At 39.6% G+C, this 21,045-nt stretch overlaps 1 protein-coding gene and 2 long non-coding RNA genes across 5 annotated transcripts in view; 2 read left to right on the top strand and 1 right to left on the bottom strand.

Annotated features, from left to right (window-relative positions):
• The first annotated feature begins 4,631 nt into the window (after positions 1–4,631).
• Positions 4,632–13,108, top strand: LOC117235828. 3 transcript variants are annotated; one of them, XR_004493735.1, is made up of 7 exons: positions 4,632–4,728; positions 4,796–4,964; positions 5,481–5,642; positions 6,069–6,193; positions 8,349–10,311; positions 10,385–11,650; positions 11,765–13,108. It is a non-coding gene; the product is annotated as an uncharacterized LOC117235828 (long non-coding RNA). The 3 variants fall into 3 exon arrangements; XR_004493736.1 differs by lacking the exon at positions 6,069–6,193 and having other exon boundaries at positions 10,385–11,687; XR_004493734.1 differs by lacking the exon at positions 6,069–6,193.
• A 939-nt stretch (positions 13,109–14,047) lies between these two features.
• LOC117235827 (segmentation polarity homeobox protein engrailed-like) overlaps positions 14,048–21,045 on the bottom strand; it is a 104,487-nt gene continuing 97,489 nt past the window's right edge. The window contains exon 3 of the mRNA XM_033498191.1: positions 14,048–15,203. Within this exon, the coding sequence (XP_033354082.1) occupies positions 14,833–15,203 (371 nt within the window). The 3' untranslated portion in view covers positions 14,048–14,832. The remainder of the gene's footprint in view (positions 15,204–21,045) is intronic.
• On the top strand, positions 17,288–19,240 carry LOC117235829. Its single transcript, XR_004493737.1, has 3 exons — positions 17,288–17,966; positions 18,246–18,417; positions 18,490–19,240. It is a non-coding gene; the product is annotated as an uncharacterized LOC117235829 (long non-coding RNA).

Below are 21,045 nucleotides of genomic sequence, written 5' to 3' on the forward strand. Positions count from 1 at the left end.
ATCGTAAGAAGTTCAAGCGCTCCGATCACCAATGACCACCGTGACGTCACAGGGGAAACCGTGGCTGGTCATATACGACCAACGTGGCAGTCAAAGTGTTAAGGGTTAAAAAGATGGTCGAAGAGGGCGGTAATCATTTTCGACGGAATGGATCTCGCAAGCGAGCAGCCGATCCGTGTGTTTCGTGCCGCGGCTCGGCACATAGGAGAAGAAGGGTAATTGAAAATGTAAATGCCTGGCGAATTAACGATCCGAATTGGAGGTACTCGGAGAGGGCGGGCGGCCCGGGTCGGACGTGCGCGGTGTTCGATGATAATCCGCGGATACCGACGCCGGTGGTACTGGTTCTGTGCGGATAAACGATTGCCAATTACGGAGGTGATAAATTCCGGCGGCGCAAATCGCCGGTTATGCGCTATCGCAGCCGTATACTATGTGCACGCCCGTAATAATTAAGCGATGAACGGAGGAACGGACGATAGGACGATCCGGCGCACACTAGGCTCCAGATACTATGGAATCGATTACGGGTATCGATAGATTGCGATCGACGATCCCCGAGAAACCGACTTGGGTGTTCAAAGGATGCGTTTGGTAACCTTGAATGTAACTTGCGGAACACGTTGTTGCGATTGTTGATTAGAGAATGGTTGCGGAGAAAATGAATGTGGGCAGTTTGTTGGGTTTAGATCTGTACGATTGTGGGAAGCATTCTTCATTTAGTTAATTCGAGGTTGTAGGTATATTGTGAATAGCTTCTCTTCTGAATAGATAATTTTGTCTGTAAGGAAATTTTGTCAACGGTTATTGATACAAAATTAAGATGAATCATGAATCATGCAGTATCCATTATTTGTCCTTTTCTTGTGTTTTATAACTCAATCTCTGTTGATGTGAAGCGCTAACACGGCTCGTATACAGTGGCAACTGGAGCGAAGAATTTTATCGCACGATTGCCTCGAACATCGACAAAACATTCTAAAATAACCATAAAAGTGATGAACTTCGAGCTATTCCAACTCCAAAAGCAAGAAACACCACGAGCCAGTGGTCGCCATGAAAAGAAGGCGGCTGGATGAAAGTCGGCGTCGCGGTCGGTGCGAAATCGAAGCGTGAAGTCGCAATTCCCGATCGAAATAATCATTTCACAGGGACACTCTATATATAGTATATCGCGAAAATCTGGGTTAACGAGCGTTCTCCTTCACTCGAATGTGTCTGTCTATACACGATCGCGTGCATGTGTATCGCGAACCGCGCTAATTAACCCCGATGCTACCGTTCGATCTCGACACCAACGGAAACGATATCGCTAGTGTAACGATCACCACCGAGAGCAAAAAGTACGTCGATTCCTTTTTCGAAGAGATCCACGGTATGCACAAGACTTCTAGTATCCACGATGGAAACACCTGCTTGCGATTAGCGTGCATCGTTAATCCGCCATCTGAAGAGGGATCGCGAGTTTCAAAGGTAATTGAGAATCGTACGAAACCGTATGTAACTCAGCCTTGAGTCCAAACGTATCGCAGGTAATTACGAATCTTCTGTGCTTGGACGATTAACTCTCCAAGGACCAGTATATGCGTGTGTTTTTTTTTTCTTCGTCTTTGGCTACTCGGTAAACAATTATCTTTTGCTCTATTAGTACGTCCATTAAACGAGCGTCTTGTTCCATCATGCTAAAACTGGGAATGATTACGTCCCATACTGTCTTACTAAATAAGAGCCTGATACTTCATCAGACATTAAATCACAAGCCATAAAATGTACGTATCACTGGTTAGGATTAAATGAGGTCCGTTTCTGGCTGTACGATGTTGGAATTTAACAAGAATGTGGGACGCGGAAGAACGGAAAGCACGATAAACGCTAGGAAGAAAAATCGTCGGGCCGAATGATATTAGGAGAAGTGAATCACGGTGGGTGAATCGAAACGGATAGGTCGCCGAGTAACTCGGATCCATCGGTGGCTCCGGTCGAGAAACTCGCGAGATAATGGTCGATTTTTTGCTCGATCCGGAGACACAGGCCGAACCGGGGGCTTTTATTGGGGCTTAAGCTGCCGAGAAAAGAAGGTGGCTCCATGATAGATGCGAGCGAACAACAGCTACATGGGTGGCCCTCCCGTCACACGCGACTTACTAGCCACCCCGAAGACATTCGCCGTGGCTGATATCAGACCGCGCCGCGCCGCGCCGGCTTCGATACGCCCGTCGATCCTAACGACGAATCTGCGTCGACGAAACCTGACGGTCAGGGCGCCGGCGCTTACGTCTCTCGTTTCACTACTCGCCTTCGTAGTTGGCCTGCTCTTGTTACGGTTAGTTTAGATTCTTTGAAATATAGATACATACAGTATTTTGATTCTGATGACTTGGAGCTTTGAATGATACTAATTAGGTTACTGACTAATCGTGTCAAGGTAGTATAAATTGTTTAAATGTAAAGATTGAGACTGTAAATACGTTGAGAATTCTGTTTTAGTAGAATGGTTCAATTGAAGTCAAGTATATTTTATAACTGGTTCTTTTTTTTTACCGAAACTCGATTCTTCAGAAATACTGGTAAATTTGTTACTTTTTTAAAGGATAGAAACATTAAGAATCTTGATTCAGTAATATAATTCATTTCGAGTCAAATAATATTACTCATTTATTCATAGTAGAAATTTATCGTTAACAATACTGGTAAATTTCTTATATTTTTGAAAAGCTGAAATTCTGGGAACATTAAGAATTTTATTCTGATAATATGGCTCAATTGGAGAATATTGTTTAAATGCTTTTTTAGTGGAAGTCCATTTTTAACAGGTACTGGTGAATTTATTATCTTGTCTATGGGTTAAAGCTCTGGAAGCATTAACTATCTTATTTTAGTAATACTTTCTATTTTAAATATGTGTGTAGTTGTTTCTAGTGTAATTGGTTGTTAAAAAGTACTAGTGAGTCTTTTGTACTCTTTGATACAAGCCCTACAATGCTCCATTTTATCAAAAATGGCGGACCGCTTCAAAATTTTGTTGGCGTCTAGACAAACTGAATACACGAACGTGTAGGTGTCGATAAATGGACAGCTATAATTTGTAGGGTCAGAGACAAACCTAGAAAGTGGCCCGAGTCGTGACTAAGAACTTTTTTCATAAAAAACACGAATTGAAGGACAAGATGACAGAAATTTCTTTGAATATGTTGCAGTGAAAGGAGAAGGATCTACACGTTCAATATGTCTTATATATGTTATATTATATACATTCCTTACTTTGAAAAAACGATAGCGTCATTTTCTTGTCTTCAAAACGTCAAAAAGAATTATCATCTACTCAAAAGTTCAAACAGCGAACATTTTTTCGATGCACTATATCGTAAACGATCGTAAACCGTAAATTAAGAACGAAAGCGAAACGTTGCTATAACTGTACCGAAAGCACGTGAAAATGCACGCACGCCATATTTACTGCGTTGGTTTCCTGGCCCCTTTGGCGGACATTTATCTCGCGGACTGTCAAGAAAATTGTAAACAATAAACAGGAGGTTGTAAAAGAGCACTCACCGTTGACTGCGTGACGAATCCATAATCCATGGCTAGCGTTAATCTCCAAGGCATAGTTCTCCTCGATTTAATGACACAACTTTGCACTTTCATCGAATTCGCTTATTACGCGCGTTTTCTTTTTGGTGCTACTTTAATTGATCGCAACGCCGCATTGTATGCACTGTGTGACGTTGTTATCGACGTATGATAATCGTGTCAGTCGACGATTTACGATTAGTCGAATCGCATCGATATTGTCATGAGATCGAAAAGAATAATACAGTAAATGCATAGTAGATATATTGTAAAATATTGAAGAAAGGGTATTGAGAATATTGAAGATGCTAATCCGATCTAGTGTGTTATACTTTTCGTTTAACGTATTATCAGTTCACAGGTTATTATTGATATTATTCACTTCGATATTACTGAAGGAACGAACACACTAATATACGAGCAGACCGTATCTTGTGACGTACATATGACGGACGATGCGAATCACTATTGGTCGAATCGCAACGATATTATCGCGAGAGTTGCAAAGTGAATATCGAAGATGTTAATGCACTTTATCGTGTTATATTATTTTCCCGGTATTGTCACTTTACGTAAAAGAACATACTGACAGTTACAACAATAAATATCGAAGATGTTAACGCGATCTATTGTATTATATTTTTCACTATTAACCGGGTTACTTCACGAGATCGATAGCATTGTCTTCACGTAAACCGAGACAATGACAATTGTAAAAATGAATATCGAAGATGCTTACGCGATCTATAGCGTTATATCTTTCGTTAGTGTTCACGTGTTTGATATCACTTCATGAAAATAAACATATTGATATATGAATCGTTAAGAAGTATCTACTACAATATTATATACTTACTAGTAGACCATATTTTATATTAACGGATAATAAACGATGCAGATTGTAATGATATTACTGCGAGATGGGAGTAAACTTTAATATGGTGTATCGTGTTATACTTTTTCGTTTGATTGGGTATCGTCATCTCGCGAGTCCACTATTGTTGACTTCACGTAACAAACACACTGATACACGAGTACACTGTATTTCAGGCAAAAGTCTAGGTAATTTGATTGAGGACGCGTTTTGGAACGTTAATTGCGCAGAAGGATGCGCAGAAGGATGCGCAGAACGTCTGTCAGGTGGTAAACGTCGAGAGTGTGCGTAAATTTCTTAATTGCTCAAAATTATTTAAGAGTCTGACAGTTTAATTATTATTTGTCGCAGGTGATTTCAGAAATTTGTTGGAGTTATTTTTGATGCTCGAGGCGGCGGCAGTCGAGGAAAATTTACTACGCTGCGGAGAATCATGTCGGTTGGTCAACAACACCGAATTCACGACGCTAGCGAAATCGACATAACCAATTGATTGGAGATCTAAACATACAAACAACAAGTATGTGACTCATTTTACTTCATAATTTCTTTCTATATCAGATAAGACATATAACCAATAACGACTAGCAACTTAATAATGATAATAGTTTGCTATTTCTTCTTACATCGACTAATACACATAACCATTAATAAGAATATCGCCGTGAATGTGTCTCTTAGACGCCACACTCATCAACTTCATTTTTTATTAATTTCTCAATTTCACTATTCAATATAAATATTCAATCCTCAAGAGATAAATGATTTATTTCTATAAATTAATTTATTATGACAAGATAACATAAACAACAGTAAATTGCAAAATATATTTAAATTTCGTCTCAAATGTGAATGCTATATAGTTGATCACATTTATCACACATGTAATTTTGTAAAATATTGTTATAAATGAAACGTTGATGTAGTTGTCGATGCTATAACGACGTTTATATTACAACACAAGGATATGATTTGACTTCGATTTTAAGAATCGAATAAAATATCATATCTAATGGTATTATTCGAAATGTTTCAGGCAAGATTTAACAAAAGAAGTCGAAAATCACTTGGGAATCTTTGACAGCATCGCTGACGGGATTTCAGAAGTTCCTCAAGATAATGCTACTACACAAGCAAGGGGATTTGAAGAAATCTTCTGTTGCCTGTCCTTTCTTCCACGTTTACAAAAACGTTCTACGTATGTATCAAAGATTATATATTATATTTTTGCATTATTTTTAAAGGATTATAAAACAAATCCTTAAATTTTACGCCATGTAAATTTTAGTTTAATATTATCGTCCTATAAGCGTATAATCGGAATGCTACTTGTAATTGTTGCATGCAATAATTTTCCTACTTTTCATCTAATACTGGATAATAATACAATTGCATTAGTTTGATTTCATCGATTTGTAAAATAAAAAGGTATGTACGGACTGAAATTTTGCTTACGATAAAATTACCGTAATTATTATCGACGATAGCCTCTATGGGTTAAGGACTATTCAGCAATAAAATCGTTTAAATGAATCATGCATATCCCAAGTGGGATTTAAGTAAATAGATACGTTATTCCGTGCACGCATTAAAGTAAAATGAATTTTGCCGAGGCCTTTTTTAGTAACGTTATGTAAGCCTATTAAGCGGACACTAGACATCCAAGAAAGAAGGATGGAATAATGTTTGAGGAATGCCGAAAAGTAGAGGAAAGGGAGAGGTCACAACTCGACCGGCGGAAGCCACGAGGTAAAAGAGGAGAACGAAGAAGACTCGATGAGACTCTGGTTTTAATTAGTTGGAACCGCCGCGCCGCAAGGGAACAATCGATGGCATTAACGATGTTGCAGATAAGAAATCAGGCTTCTGAACTCTTGTTCGTTATCATTGCCCGAATACTTCTGACGCGAGCCCTCCTCGAATTCTTCTCCATCGAATATGATTAAAATCTTCATAAACACCTGCTACAACTCTGATTAACAAATGCTACGAATGGCCATTTACTGATGACTTCTTCTTTTCTTGAATGAATTGAAATTTCCTCGTTAATTTGTATTCATTAAGGGGGTTTACCTTCTATCTTGTAATTTCTAGTATTTTATTACAGACATAATCTTTGGTTCTTTAGTTTCAAAATGAACAAAAACATAACTTTTTTGGTACTTTATTATAATTCTTCGACGTTAAAATTTTATTGATAATGATATAAAAATTGTTCCAAAACTAATTAATGTTGTAAAGAACGGAACATTTAGTACGCAGTAAAGGAATTAGAATTTCTATTCTATTTCTTGAATTTATTTCGCAGAAATTGTAACGGTAACGATATAGAAATTGCTGTCCAATTAGACAGTGTTTGAAGAGCAGTGCATGTAGCAACGAACGTACTAATCGCAAAGAAATTAGAATTTCTATCTTAAAATAACTTGAGAAGAGTTAAAATGTATAAACTGAGAGAAGAACTTGAGAACCACTGGGCCGTTTACAATTAAGCAATGTAACCGAGTCGCAGACGCGTGGAGCGTCGTGTGTGGTCCCGGGGTTCGAATCCCACCTCTCCCTTTCCACTCTTTCCAACCGGTACCACCACTCTACCACGATGTCCCCACCACTTGAAGGTTCTCTTCAGCTCCTCTCATGTTCGTTTTTCTCTCGTTTCTCCTCTCTTGCTCGCCGCGGCTCTTTACCTTCTACGCTCGATCCCGAAGGTGGTGACTCATCCACCTATAGGCTACCACGGATTCGGGAATTCCTTCTCGTTTCTCGTCGTTCCTCGATCTAACACGAATTTTTGCACAACCGTCCAGATTTCTATCGAGATCACGAATAACAGACCGAAACTGCGGTTCATTAGAACGGCGAACTTGCTCCGTGCAACCCGAAGAAAACTTTTGCATACGCTTTAAGAGGATCTTCTCTTAGATATTTTAAATTGTCTATTATTAAAGATTGGAATACAGTAGAACATCATTTATCTTATCGATATTTATTTAAATGAATTAATGAAATAGGTAATGGGGGGCGGGGAATTAATGAATCTTTTTTATATAAATTCCAGTTACAATTTGACTTCAACGAATTCAAATAGAACTGGATTTCAAATTGATTTTTTGATTAGTGCAGCTGCAAAGTAACTGTACTCCAATTTATCTGCAAACTAATGAAATTAAACAAGCTAATGAAAACGAAACTATTTCAGAATTGGAACTATTGGAACTAAGGAAGAATTGGAACTAACTGGAAAACAAGACAGCTCCTTATAATTTCCCTGGTCGACCTCTCTATAATCCATAAAAGTTGGCGTGGCTTAGGTTTTAAAACTGGTTCCGATTGTCGAATAGAGCTGTGACGCGCGAGAGTATCCACGGCCAGACATGTTTGGAGTTCGGACTTGTCGAGAGGCGCGGATGCGTAAAGGTGGACATGACACTAGGAAACTAAATACCGGTCGACCGATCCTATGATCCCCGCAGAGAGTTTGACCGCTGTCAAAAAGCATTGGCCCGTCTGGACCTATCTCACTTAATTTTCGTTAAAGTCACCGAATCGGGGATTGGATCGTCGACAGTCGGGAATCATCTTACCAGTATCTTTCTCTATTCACACTGAGCATCGTGTCGATCGATAGTAACGATGATTTAGAATAGATTGGACCCGATTTCATAAGAGGAAATCTGTAGACGTAATACGAAAGTGTATCTCTTAGTGCTGTCACCTTAATACTTCTTCACTTGAATTTGAATACTCGCAAACAATATATGAACAGTTTGTTGTCTATTTGTCATCTTTTTTACATACTGTAAATATGTTTGTGAAATATGTTATGTGATATCACTTACTGTAAGTGTTCGTCTTAAGAAATCGTTAAATTGTTCATATTTTCATTTGAATTTCTTTTTTTCAGGTTGAACATTGAAGTTCAAATGACGATAAAAACGTACAACTACAGATTTATACAGAAGATGACAATCTTTCTTATTACTCTCGGATACATCATGGCTTTCATCACCCATATGTTTTCGCGGTCCAATTAAAATTCAGATTTACTGGCGGCAGACGTAGTAGCAATATTAAGGATCAGGGAACCATTTCACGAGCGAAGACGACGTTTCGTTCTCCGTAACCCCTTGCACGGTTAATGAAGAGTTCGCTATATCCCGGGATGGCAGCTGACGTTGCATTCATGCATGAGAGTGCCGCGTCCCGGTCATTTGGCCTGTGGTGCGACTAAAAACAAGGCAGCGCTCTCGAGTTTTGTCCCATCGGTGGCCGGTAACGCGCCTTCCATGGGGACCAGCAGCAAAAGAAAATTTCAAAGGGGACCATCGACCCGCTGGCCCACACATCGAGTTGCCGGAACATGCGGATTAAGCCATTAAAGCCTGCTTCAAGCTGTTTCGGGGAAATTCACGAGATAGAGAGTTCGTTATTGTTACTCTGTCACAAGCAAAACTGCTGTCCGTTTGTTTCGATACATGCGACGAATGAACCGTCGTGTCGCCACGAGATTATTATTGAACCTGCACATTGATTCTCTTGCTATAGGATAAGGGAGAGATATTTGAGTCAAGCTAAGTAATTCGCCAAATTATTTTGTTTACCAACAATTTGTACGACTTACATTTGAAAACACATTATTTGGCTTTTTTTAACTGACGTGATATATCTTTGTTAATTCAAATAGGGTTATTATATATGTAGGCTACCATAGGGTTATTTGAATCATTTTCTCATGCATAAGCATGTATGATATTTTCTCATTCTTTCCTTATTATATCCAAGATTAATCACATTTCATTTGATTATTCCATGCAAAATTAAAAATTAAATTTTAAGATGTTGAAGATATTGACACAAGTAACCCTAACTTACTACCATACCTAGCTTTAATATTCATAATTCTACTTTTAAGTTATGTTCTGATGTGCATATAACAATCAAGTACTGATGTGTTTGTGTAATCCACCCTTCGGTTTAATTTCGTGATTTTCAGTAAATTTTCAGTAAAATGTCTATGTACATCTTTCATGTACTAAGAGATACCTTGATGTTTATTTGAAATTTCTACGAAGATTCTTATCGACTCCTCAAGCTCGTAAAAGTATGCCTTCGTTTCACCGCGTGAAACGACCAACAAATTACACAACGGTCAGACTTTTACTTGAATGAGCAAAGAACCGCGAGAACAGCGATGGTCAAGCACGCGCGAGACCTTCCACGAGATAATTTATTGGTCAATCAAAATGACGCATGGAGGTATAAGGTGACACGTCAGCGTGCACGGTTGACCATTAATTTTAATACCCGTCACCATCAGATCTCCCGACGCTGCTTTCCACGTTGGCTCCCCACTGACGGTGGAGCGTATCCATCGGCATCGGCTACCGTACGACTAATGCTCCGTTCACTAACGACGATCATCCTTGAAGATCTCGGTCTACCGATCTCTCACGGTCGCCACGAATTATTATCCTTCTCTTAATCCTGCGTAGCTGACCCTCCGCACCACCCTATCGGGTGGCGATTTCAATAATGGAACAAATCGAAGGATTAAGCTTTTTGAATATATAGAAAAAAATTGGGGAACTTAGAGAAACAAACAAATTTTCGAAACGGAGTTAGAGATTAGACATCATCTTTTATGTACAACTTCCACAAAATAACAGCAAAAGAAATGATCGTGAATATAATACACTGATAAAGAGACAAGAGGATAACGAAGAAAAACGAAAAGCGGAATAAACCAATAAATACCTACAATCTTGTGAAAAATCATGCAATTAAGATACGATCAGACGAAAGCTGCGAGCTGCCGTCCGAATATATCAATGGTACGCCAAGAACGCGTCGAGAGGTATGCAAGCACGGTAAGTGCAACGTCGATTGATAGCGCGCGTCCCCTTATCTATAAACCATTTTCACTTTTTTCCGTTTCTCTAGGTGCTTATCTGGTGTCCGAGGCGCGCAACTAGAGAATTCTAGGACGTTATTTACGGCTGATTAACAGGCTCAATAATTCCCTTCCGCATTACTTTATTGAGTCCCATGGCCCACGCGCGATTTGCCTGCGATTTATGACGCAAGATAAACCGATACCACTGCCTCCTGATCGGCTCGTTCTATTGGGCTGATCTCGTATGTAAACAGAGGCCGAACCAAACTGACCGGTAATCTCCGACGAATTTGCATCTGGTTCTTTTTCTAAACAGTTCGAGCGAACCAGGTAATATGCAGCGTGTTGCATGCATAAAAGGGAAACACGCATACGTTGAAACAACGAAACAGAATTGTCTTTCACGAGGATCAAATCGTGCGACTCCCGTGAAACGGAAACCATTTGTTTCCCAACGATTCAGGGATTATTCCAGCCGCATCTGTTTAACGCGCATCATCGACGTTTCAATCGGTAACACCAGCATCTACGGTCAACATCTAATCCCTATTCGTTTCATCGACTATTCCAAAGTGGCGGAGTATACGTCAACGTGAAATGAATCACGGTATGCTGACGGTTCTCGAGACGGATGCATAATTTCGAGGCTCGAAGCTCCCAAGGCTGGTTCCTGTCCCCGCCGCGTTACAGAAGGCGCACACGGTTGCTCAGGAATGTCGAACGGGTCGGTCACAGGGTTAATGTTTGCTGCCTCCTCACGTGCCTCTGACTTTTCTCCCTGGTTGTATCTCATTTGTAAAGATTCCGGGACAAAGGAGCCACCAAGAACCGTTTGTGTGGCTTCGCGGCTCGCTTCACCCATAAGTAGTCTCGACTTGGGCCATGTACGCCTGCCGGACAGACAGAAGCGCGAGTCTGTCAAGTGGCGCGATTATAATCTGACAGGGACGTATCGGTTGCCGGCCTTTCTTCCCGATTCCGAGCAATCGACAATATATTTTGGAGTCAAGCGTTACTAGGTGCCGAGCATCGAATATTTCCATGACTTACAAGTGACGTATCGCATTACAAACAGGGCCAAATATTTATTTTTACGTATACGTCGCATGCGAAGGACATACTGCACGAAATATTTGTTATTGCATATTATGATTTACACTCACTTTAAGGTTGTCAAGTTTAATTACAATGCCTTATTTCAGAATGTACGTGTAAGTAATCGAATTTATGAGAATCGATGGAGTTGAGCCTACGTTTGATGTTCACGAGATATCGTTTAAATTCAACTGATGAAATATTACGGGATGGTTCAGGTACTCAACTTCTGTCCGTCTCCGACCATCAGTTCTTGTAAAAAGAAATAATTGTCGCTTATTAGTCATCACGACGTCGGCATCGGTACGTTAACGTCGTCTATTACTTACCAGGTACGTTCCCGAAAGCGAGGCTGATCCTTCGGACATCCTGGACGATCCTTGGCCGACAACCTTTGGGCTCCATTATCGAAAAAGAAAAATGGGCACACCAATACACGAAGAAACCAATGAAATTATTTATTCTCCAACGTCGACGAACTCTATCTTCGATCTTCTTATTTCCGACCCTAACGATGGCTATCTAACTTCAACATGATTTCAACTTTTCATCGGTAAGTTGACTTAAAAGCTTCGACTCTACTATGAATTTTCAATCTTCAGGGACAAAATCGTACAAACGTCGCGAGTTCCTTATACTTGTAAGGATCGTCTACGACCTATCTTCTGAACGATTCGTGGGAGAGACGTAACAAGGGAGGTTGGAACAACGCTAGCGGAGGTTAAATGATGTATAAAGTGCGTTAACCGACACCACTCACCGTGCAACACACGCATATCGCGTTCACGGTATAAACGTAGGCGTGGCTGGTTTGATATCAACGATGGCCACCTTTCGACTGTAAATCAATCGATATCACGCCGGCAGGAGGGGCTTTTCATAGGGTTTGCACGGGCCTGAAATACGACTCGAGGGTGGAAGCATGCGCCAAATGCTGAATGTGAATCGACCCGCCCCGAAACCTTTTATCCCGACACCGATCGCCTCTCGCCACTGTCTTTCTCTCTCGCCTACCCACCGGTTCGCCAGTGTCGCGCCGATAAATTTCGATAAACATCTGGCTCGATTGATTCCGTTCCCGGTGTTAATTAGCTCGCGTCTAGTACCGCTTTCACAGCATCGATCGATTCCGCCGCGTTAATGTCTTGAGATCGCGATCACCTTGTCTCTCGTTTCTTCTTTAGAGATCTTTTAATTGGATTGTTTATCGAGATTGTTTGCTCTCTTTCATTTCTTTTCTTATTTTTTCCTCATTAAGGTGGATTTTCAGTTTCCTTTCCCATTTATGAACGGAAATACTTTAATTTCCTTTTATTTATCATAGTTTACTTAAGTAAATAGTTGGAACTTTGTAGAATTATAATTATATTATTAGGAATTCTATACAATATTGACTCGACGTTTGTATCTTTGATTAATAATCATTGATACCACTTATTACAAAATTGAAATGTTATTTCAATATACACAGATATGTAAACTTGGAGTATACAATTTTTATGAAATACTGTTCCGAAATTAAATTTTGACCAGAGTCGATTCTTGATGGTTTACAACGAGGATTTTAATGCAACTTAACTCTTCAATGGGACCTAATTTTGAGACAGTAGATTGACTGCTGAGGAAACTAGTGAATTGTTGAATTTTAATGTTGACATCATCTATCGGAGTACGTTTAAAGTACTGTTTTGTTAGTTTTGTTAAAATTGTTAGTTTTGTCTTTAGCCTAGTGTAATTCAGTTCTTGAAAAGAATTTTTAAGTTTAATATGCCCCGTATCTATAAGCAAACATCAAATTCCAAGTTTCAGTATATTGCTATCTCATGCAAAGTCGAAGCCTTTGATCTTGTAAAAAAGGGCCGTATCTTATTCGCTTATTAGAAACGGAACCGCCGTTAATTACTTGGATAATTCGGTTCATTGGTGCCGCGTAATTATTTAATCGACTATTTATCAGTCCGCAGCATCGTCGGTGTATTTGTACAAACGTTTGAATAAGGTTTATCCTGACCGGCGACTAAACCATACAATCAAGGAATTATCTAGGAGCAAAGGAACAGGATGGATGTTGAAGATAGAACAAGTATACGTTGATACGTGGCTCATGATAGTGGGAATATTTAATTCGATCTTTAAATAATTCTTACAAGGTATAAGTGCCCGATATTGTATCGAGCCTTCCGTATTAGCATAGGTAAATAAATAACTAAGTTATTTTTAAACAGTCTATCGAGACGACGTTCTCGCTAAGTTGCACTTTATTTACACGACAATTTATATCAATCTTTTTTATATATACATATACGTATATATATGTATATTTATATATATATACCTATACATATACGTTGTTTCTATTTACTCCTCTTCATACATACATATATGTATAATGTTTTCTATTGCACGTCGCAATCGTACGATATCTTACATTTTTACAATAAATTAACGAAACGAAACTAGGACTTTACATTTTCACTCTCATTCTCACGCAAACTTCCTCTCATACAAACTTGTCACACTTGTCCTTGGTTAAAGTATCTTCATTCTCTCTTTGTCTCTCCCTCGAATACTGGTTCCTTTATCAGAGAACGATGACTTCTATTCGTTTTTTTTTTTTTCGATCTACTGTGTTCGCGAGAAAACTGTACAAATGGCACTGTACAACCCATTTCACCATGATTTACACGATTCGCGTGTAATCACGACGATCGATCGATTACTCCGTTCATTCCCCTGGTTCTAAATACGACATTTTTATTCGTGATATAGGAACGTACGTGCTAATTCCTCCCTTACAAACGATGTTGAATGATAGCTATCGTTGCGATCGCCGCGCGCACGACCACCATCATTCGATTCATAACGCCGGTAACTCATGAGCTTTCCTGTCGCAGGATACGTCGCGTCGCGGTTTTATCGGTCTCAAGTTAAATGGGAAGCTCTAAGACAACGAATTACAAAAATTCGTTCAGCAGTCGCTTAAATATTCGGTCGGTGGCATTGAATTTTTTTTCCACGAAATAAATATCCGAATTTTTAAACATAGAAGAAACAAAGGCAACCGACTAAGTTAATCTTAATTTGACTATGCAATCATTTTCGAATTTCAGGAAATCGATAATAGAATGTAGATGTACAATCTTTGGAGCGCAAGTGGCTGTGGTCTCGATGACGATCTTTCGTACAAAATTTACGGGAGGAACGTTAAATTATCTAAGACTAACGCGTTCATACAACCACTCCCGTTTTCACGGTTCACCAGATATGTTATCAACGACACGTTTTCATTCTCTCGCGATCGACATTCGACGCGAGAAATGAGAGTTCTTACAAGATCTCGAAACGTCGAACGAGCTCGTCGATAAGTTTAGCTTCAATTATTCGATCGATCCTATTGTCGTCATTTCGCTTGGAGTTCCGCCGCTTGTTCCTCTTCCTCTTTCGTTAGAGGCACCGTCGAATGATTGTAAAGGCCCTGGGCCATCAGCTGAAGGGCGAGAGGATTCTTCTGGCCACTGGCCTTCTTGATCTTCGCCCTCTTGTTCTGAAACCAGATCTTGATCTGCGCCTCGTTTAAACCCAAATCCCTCGAGAGTTGTTGCCTCCTTCGTTCGGTCAGGTATCGATTCTCCGCGAACTCCCTCTTCAGCCTGGCCAATTGTTCGCCACTGAACGCGGTCCGCGGACGCTTTTCCTCGGGTGTGCCGCCATTGCCACGGCCGTCCGACCTCTTCACCCTCCTCGTTCGTGGACCTGCAACACGGTAGGATCCTATCGTCAGCTGATATCTGTCGAAGTGGCTGAAGAATTGGGATTATTGCGGTTAGGAGATTTAAATGTATAAGAAAGAAATGTTAATATAACAGTATTATAATTTAATATAAATCTAAGAAGCTAAGATAAGTTAAGTTTTTGTTTAACGATTGGAGAATGTATTTATGTATCATCTTTTAACCAGGTGTCGACCAGTGGTGGAAATTGGTTCGCGTCTTCTTTGTAAATTAAACATTTCTTCCTTCAAATTTGAATAATTTTTAAAAGAAAAATGCATTAATAAGTACACATTCTCCTGTACAATCGTGAACATAGGTCGTAGAAATTTTCATTATTAATGAGAGTGCAATGTACCCTAAAATATGAGTCTAAAAATGTTAGAGATAAATGTTACGTATACAAATATTTATATACGTGAGATGTAGCTTTCGAGTCAGAAGCAGAAGGTAGACCGAAACAATAGATTCTACGCCTGACCATTAAAGTCAAGCGTCACTTGCCAGGGTTAACATTAGAATGACCGATCATATTTCACGATGAAGACGAAATATAATTAGGACAGTTCTCCATCTGTCCACTGCTCTCGTACACAGTTTGGAAAAGAACCGAATAAGAAACCAAGATACGAACTGATTGAAATAACAATAAGCGATGAAACGGATGAAACATAAATGGCGGTAAAAGGTTCCATTGTATTGTAAAAGGTAGAGGAGTAGAAGACAATTCAAATCATGTTATTGTTTTGCCTCGGAGTATCAAGATCGTTAGGATACATGTAACGTAAGAATAAATAAGCTGCAGGCAAAACAACGTCGCTGCTACGTGCAACCGTCGAACGAAGACGAATTTGAATTTTCCGGCTCTCCCCCGACCAGTATAAATAAACGGACGCAACCAAAAAGAGTTCAGTATCGACGAGTTATCTGAGAGTTATCAAGAGTTATCTACCGAGTTATCGACGAGTATAGGCTTATTCACTGTACGAGCGTCTCAGCCAATATAGTCTGTATACTAATTTATTATTTTTAAATATATTCGACGGTTTTAACAACAAACAATAACATTTAATAAATGTAGTAAAAGGTTCTATTCTTCAAAAGATTTTCAACAAAGTACATGTCCAAGGAAAGGAATATTTTCGTGCAATTACAAATATTACACCGAGCTGAGACTCGCTTCTGTTAGAAACGACCATCGACCTTCGCATCCTTCTAAACTCTAAATCGTCCCCTCGAACAAAGGTCTGCCCAACAAACGCTAAGGGTACATAAAGCAATCAAAAATTAGCCTTACATAACGATTCATAATGGTGTTTCGCGGTCGAAGAGAACATTGATTCAACAAGTTTACGCGCCAATAAATCTGAGAAATTAACGAACCGGCGCGGCGGCATCGTGCGCGCACGCTTAGTGACAAACTTTACGACAACTTTTATTGTCTAGTCGGTCTTAACTGCTATTCCCTGGCTATTCGTGTACAACTCTACCATAACGAGAGAGGTTCGTTCGGAAGGAGGCCTCACCTCCCGGACGAAATAAACGTCCGTTCAAGACGAGAGGAATAGTTGGTCCACGAGGCTGAGTCTTTCTCTTCGTAGACGGTCCTCCTCGCCGTTTATCGTCGTCCGGCGAAGCTGCTAGAAGTCCTTCACGCACTCTGCACCACTGGTTATGCGAAGTTAACAGAGACAACTTAATCGTAAATCAAACGCGTTATTGTTGTTATATTCCAAAGCGAACTACCAACATTATTGGCTGATGGCTTGAGATATTCTTTGGTGAAGGAGATAAGAAATTATTTTTTCCTCTACGCTGATTATTTGTTTTTGAATTAACGCAACTTTGCGCGTTACTTTCGCTTTCGATGCAATTTATTGGTAGCTGGCTTCATCAATGCAATAAGACTGGAATAGTTGTAATCATCGAATTCAACACGAATACAAAGGTATTTCTATATAATATATATATATAAGAAGTCAATTATTTTTCATTTATGTTAAATAATGCTGATTATTTATCGTGTTTTAGAGTTGACGCGACAGCAACTGGAATACAAGTTGGGAAAATAAGCGAATAAATTTTCTTGCTCCAGAGTTTCTTTTGTTTTCGATGCAATTTATTGGTCAGAAGCTTGAACAATCCAATAAGACGCTGCAACTACAATATATAGGCGTTACCATGCTTTTCGAATGCAAGAAGAACGCAAGAGTGGTTCTTCTGGACGTTAATAACTCGTTATAAATATCGTAATGGTTGCCACCTTGCATGCATGTATATGTACACCGAGAAAGCTTTTATTAATCTTCTAGGCGGAGCATCAAGATACAATCTAGAATGATTATTATACGAAACGACTTATTGTTCCGGATCAGCTCTTGAAAAAATACGCATCCATCGAAAGAGTATCAATTTCTTCTAAACGCTGCACTTGATCCTATTTGATCGAAGAAACTGGAAAATTGCCAGTTCGGAATATGAAGTTTTGAATGAAGAATCATAATTAGAAGAACGGTCTGCTATGTGCTTATACAAATCTCAACAATTTACTAATCCCACCAACCACAGCGGTTATTAGTATTCATGATTCTAGGCGTGGAAACTAACAAACGGACGAAGATTATTACTTTTCAGATTCTCGACCGTTACCCAGGATATTTAAGATCGATTATTTTTAGAATTGCAGAAGATGACTATGATACGCTAGAACTTCCTTTTCGTTAGTGCAAATATTTTCTCGTACGTTGCTATACTTATAAAATGGGTAATTTTTTACTTTTAATTCTAGTACATGGAAATTTTCAATTCTTAATTGCTTCGTGAATTCTTTCATAATGGAATGTTCTCGTTTCAAGCGGTTGAAAAAGATATGTTCTTAATTTTCTGTATTTGATTTCAATAACAAATGAATAACAAAATTAGAATAATTTCAAGAAAGCGATGTATCATTTGGACAAGATAAAATTTCCATGATAAAAATCATATTTTTACTTTTCATACGTGCTGTGTTTTGCCAAAATACATTTTTCTTGTTTTGTTCTAGTGGATTATATCGACGTTTATATGAATTCTAATTATATTTAATTCTCCTATTTCGGATGGATAGAATAATATAAATCGTGGGAGACCATCAGACTGACACACTGTGAAAAACATGTAATAAATTAAATAGTGCTAAAGATAGTTGTATAAAAGTTATGCTGTATTTTCTCGAGGTATGACCGTACATTTACAAAAAATTTCAATCCTATCGATCTACGATTACTTAACAATTTTTCATTTTATAGATCGCTCAAAAAATAACATCTTGAAATGCCGCCTTAAGGGAGCTTCCGGCGAAACACAAAAATTTCTAGAACGCTGAAAACGAGCGATCGAGAAAGCGACAGGGCAGCAGCCAGTTTCTTGTACTACTGCTCAGAAATGACTGAGGTAACGAACGGTCGGCAGTCTAATTACTTAAGCGAAGTAGTCTCGTTGTCAGTGGCAGGAAAGAGGCATTCAGGAACCCACTTCTCGCTCTCTCGACCCTCGTTCCGCTTCTCGACTTCTCTCTGTCTCGCACCATTGCACGCTTTCCATTTAAGGAACAACCTCCCCCTCTTCTCAACAGCTGTAGGCGTCTCGAGGGGTAAAACCAATAACGCTAAGACGTCCTCGAGAGAGTGAGTACATCCCCGAAAGTACCTCGCATACCGAGGACGTGCGGCCGCGAACGAACACTAATTTCCTCTCGACCTATCCTTGAGTTAGACGTCAGCTACCGACCTGGCTGCGCCTCGCTCTCCTCGTCGCGTCGTTTCTCTTCAACGCTGCCGTCCTTGATTAACGCCGCGAGTCATTGTCAGTTCTCGTCACCTGTCGTCGTTGTCGTGTTTCCAGCGGAACGACAGTTTATCTTGTGACGACGATTCCCTTTTTTAGGGAAAATGAGAGTTATTGAATCGTTTGTAAGGGAATAATATGATAGTTTATATTGCTGGAATTTTTTTATTATAATTGCTCATAGAGTTAAATAACCGGCAACAGAAAGAGATGCGCTACTGAACAAATTAAAAAAAAATATAACATAATTTTAAAAAAAGTTGAATTACTAGAAAAATTTAAGACAGCCCAAAGATAAAATAAGATAAGATATAGACATTGTTTGGATTGCAGGTCGAATGAGGGTAGTATGATAGGATAAGGGAAAATTAGTCACTGTATGACAATCCGTTACAATTAATTTTCATTACACATTCACTTGTACATAAGATTATTTTAAGTTTAAATGTTTTACAATTTCTAATTTAGCATTTCAGTCTGCTAACGTGCTTTTACCGTTACAAAACAGAATTGTTTCTTGATAAACAATTCAATCTAAGAATTTATGAATTGAAGGACAAGCGAGCATCATACAAATCTTGCCTCTGTGTCACCTGATAGTCATCTTTCCAATTACTCATGCTACAAGAAATAGCCATTGAACTCTGCTTCACTTATTACACTTGTGTCGAAGAAAAATATACTAGCAGGTAAAATGGATTATAATATAAATCACAGAAGAAACAAGATAAGGTAATTGAATCGTATCAAATATTTAAACGTATTTCTCGCACAAGAAGAATAATGGCGCGCTGATTGGTTTTTGCTTTCTGTCCAGGTTCGTAGGGACGCGTCCTCAACTATTCGCTTCTTGCTCAGAATTTTACCGATGTAATTCAATTGACGGAAAAACTCGTCGGATCGAGAACAATTAAACCGCTTCATCATTGTCCTGTCATCCAGGCGACGAAGCCGAGAGCGTTTTGTCGCTGAAGGACGACTAGTCGTTTCGTACCATCATCCACTCGATTCCATCCTCGAAACGCAGCTACACCAATACATATATCCCTCTGTGTCTCGCCCCTGCCTCTCGCAGAAAGAACAGAGTTTCCCCTGAACCAACGTTCAGCCTTTGCGTAACAAATCGTAGAAACCGTCGGGATCGTTCTCTTTCAGTTTTGCTGGTTGGCTCGCTGGTCACGTTGCTTTTAATTGTAGCTGGTATCGGCGGTGAGCCAGTCGAGAGACGAGAGGGGCCTGGCCTACGCTTCGAATTGGTTTGGAGGCAATCGATGGATTGTCACGGGATTCCGGAGATTGGCGGAAAAAGTGGGAGAAAGATGGAACTTGTAAATAGTTCGTCTTGCATCGACAACCTCTGCTGACGAATTTAGCGAAATCATCTTCTCTCCGTGTGACTAAAAACGATCGATTCGCTGGATCATTCGGCCATCTCACCGTGATTCAAACATATATCCTAATGTTCTTGCAAAGGGAGTGCCACGTTTTTGTCAAGGGTTTATGCCCTTGATCGATCAAGGGAAGAAAAAGAAGGTACCAGCTTGAGAAACGCCCCTTGCGTTTCTTTCGTGTCATTCGAGGATATTTGCAGAGGCCGTCGCATGGTCGGCCGTATTGGAAACATTACTGAATGTCTTTGAGAGTTTACGAGTTAGATACTCGATGTAGGGATCGTACCAAGAAAGGAGACCGTTTCCAACGGATTCTTAGAAGCGAGCGTAAGAGGAACGCCGCGCTGGGATCAAGTCCTCATAAATTTATCGATCGTTCTTGCAAAACCCCGCAGAGAGCGGCGTGAACCGATGAGGACAGCGTTTCAGGACTTTTTCCCGTTCCCAAGGTGAATAGAAAGTAATCAACTATCTCGCGTGAAACGAAATTCATGAAATGTTACTTAAACAATACTTAAACTCTATGTGTCGTCGCTCTATCTCATTGACTCATTTTCATAATTCCATCGCTTGTATAGGGAGAAAGTTTGCGATCTGAAGCTCTATCGATTCTATCACATCTAAACT

Source organism: Bombus vosnesenskii, unplaced genomic scaffold, assembly GCF_011952255.1.
Source record: "Bombus vosnesenskii isolate JDL3184/JDL3185 unplaced genomic scaffold, Bvos_JDL3184-5_v1.1 scf7180000013320, whole genome shotgun sequence".
Lineage (NCBI taxonomy): Eukaryota > Metazoa > Arthropoda > Insecta > Hymenoptera > Apidae > Bombus > Bombus vosnesenskii.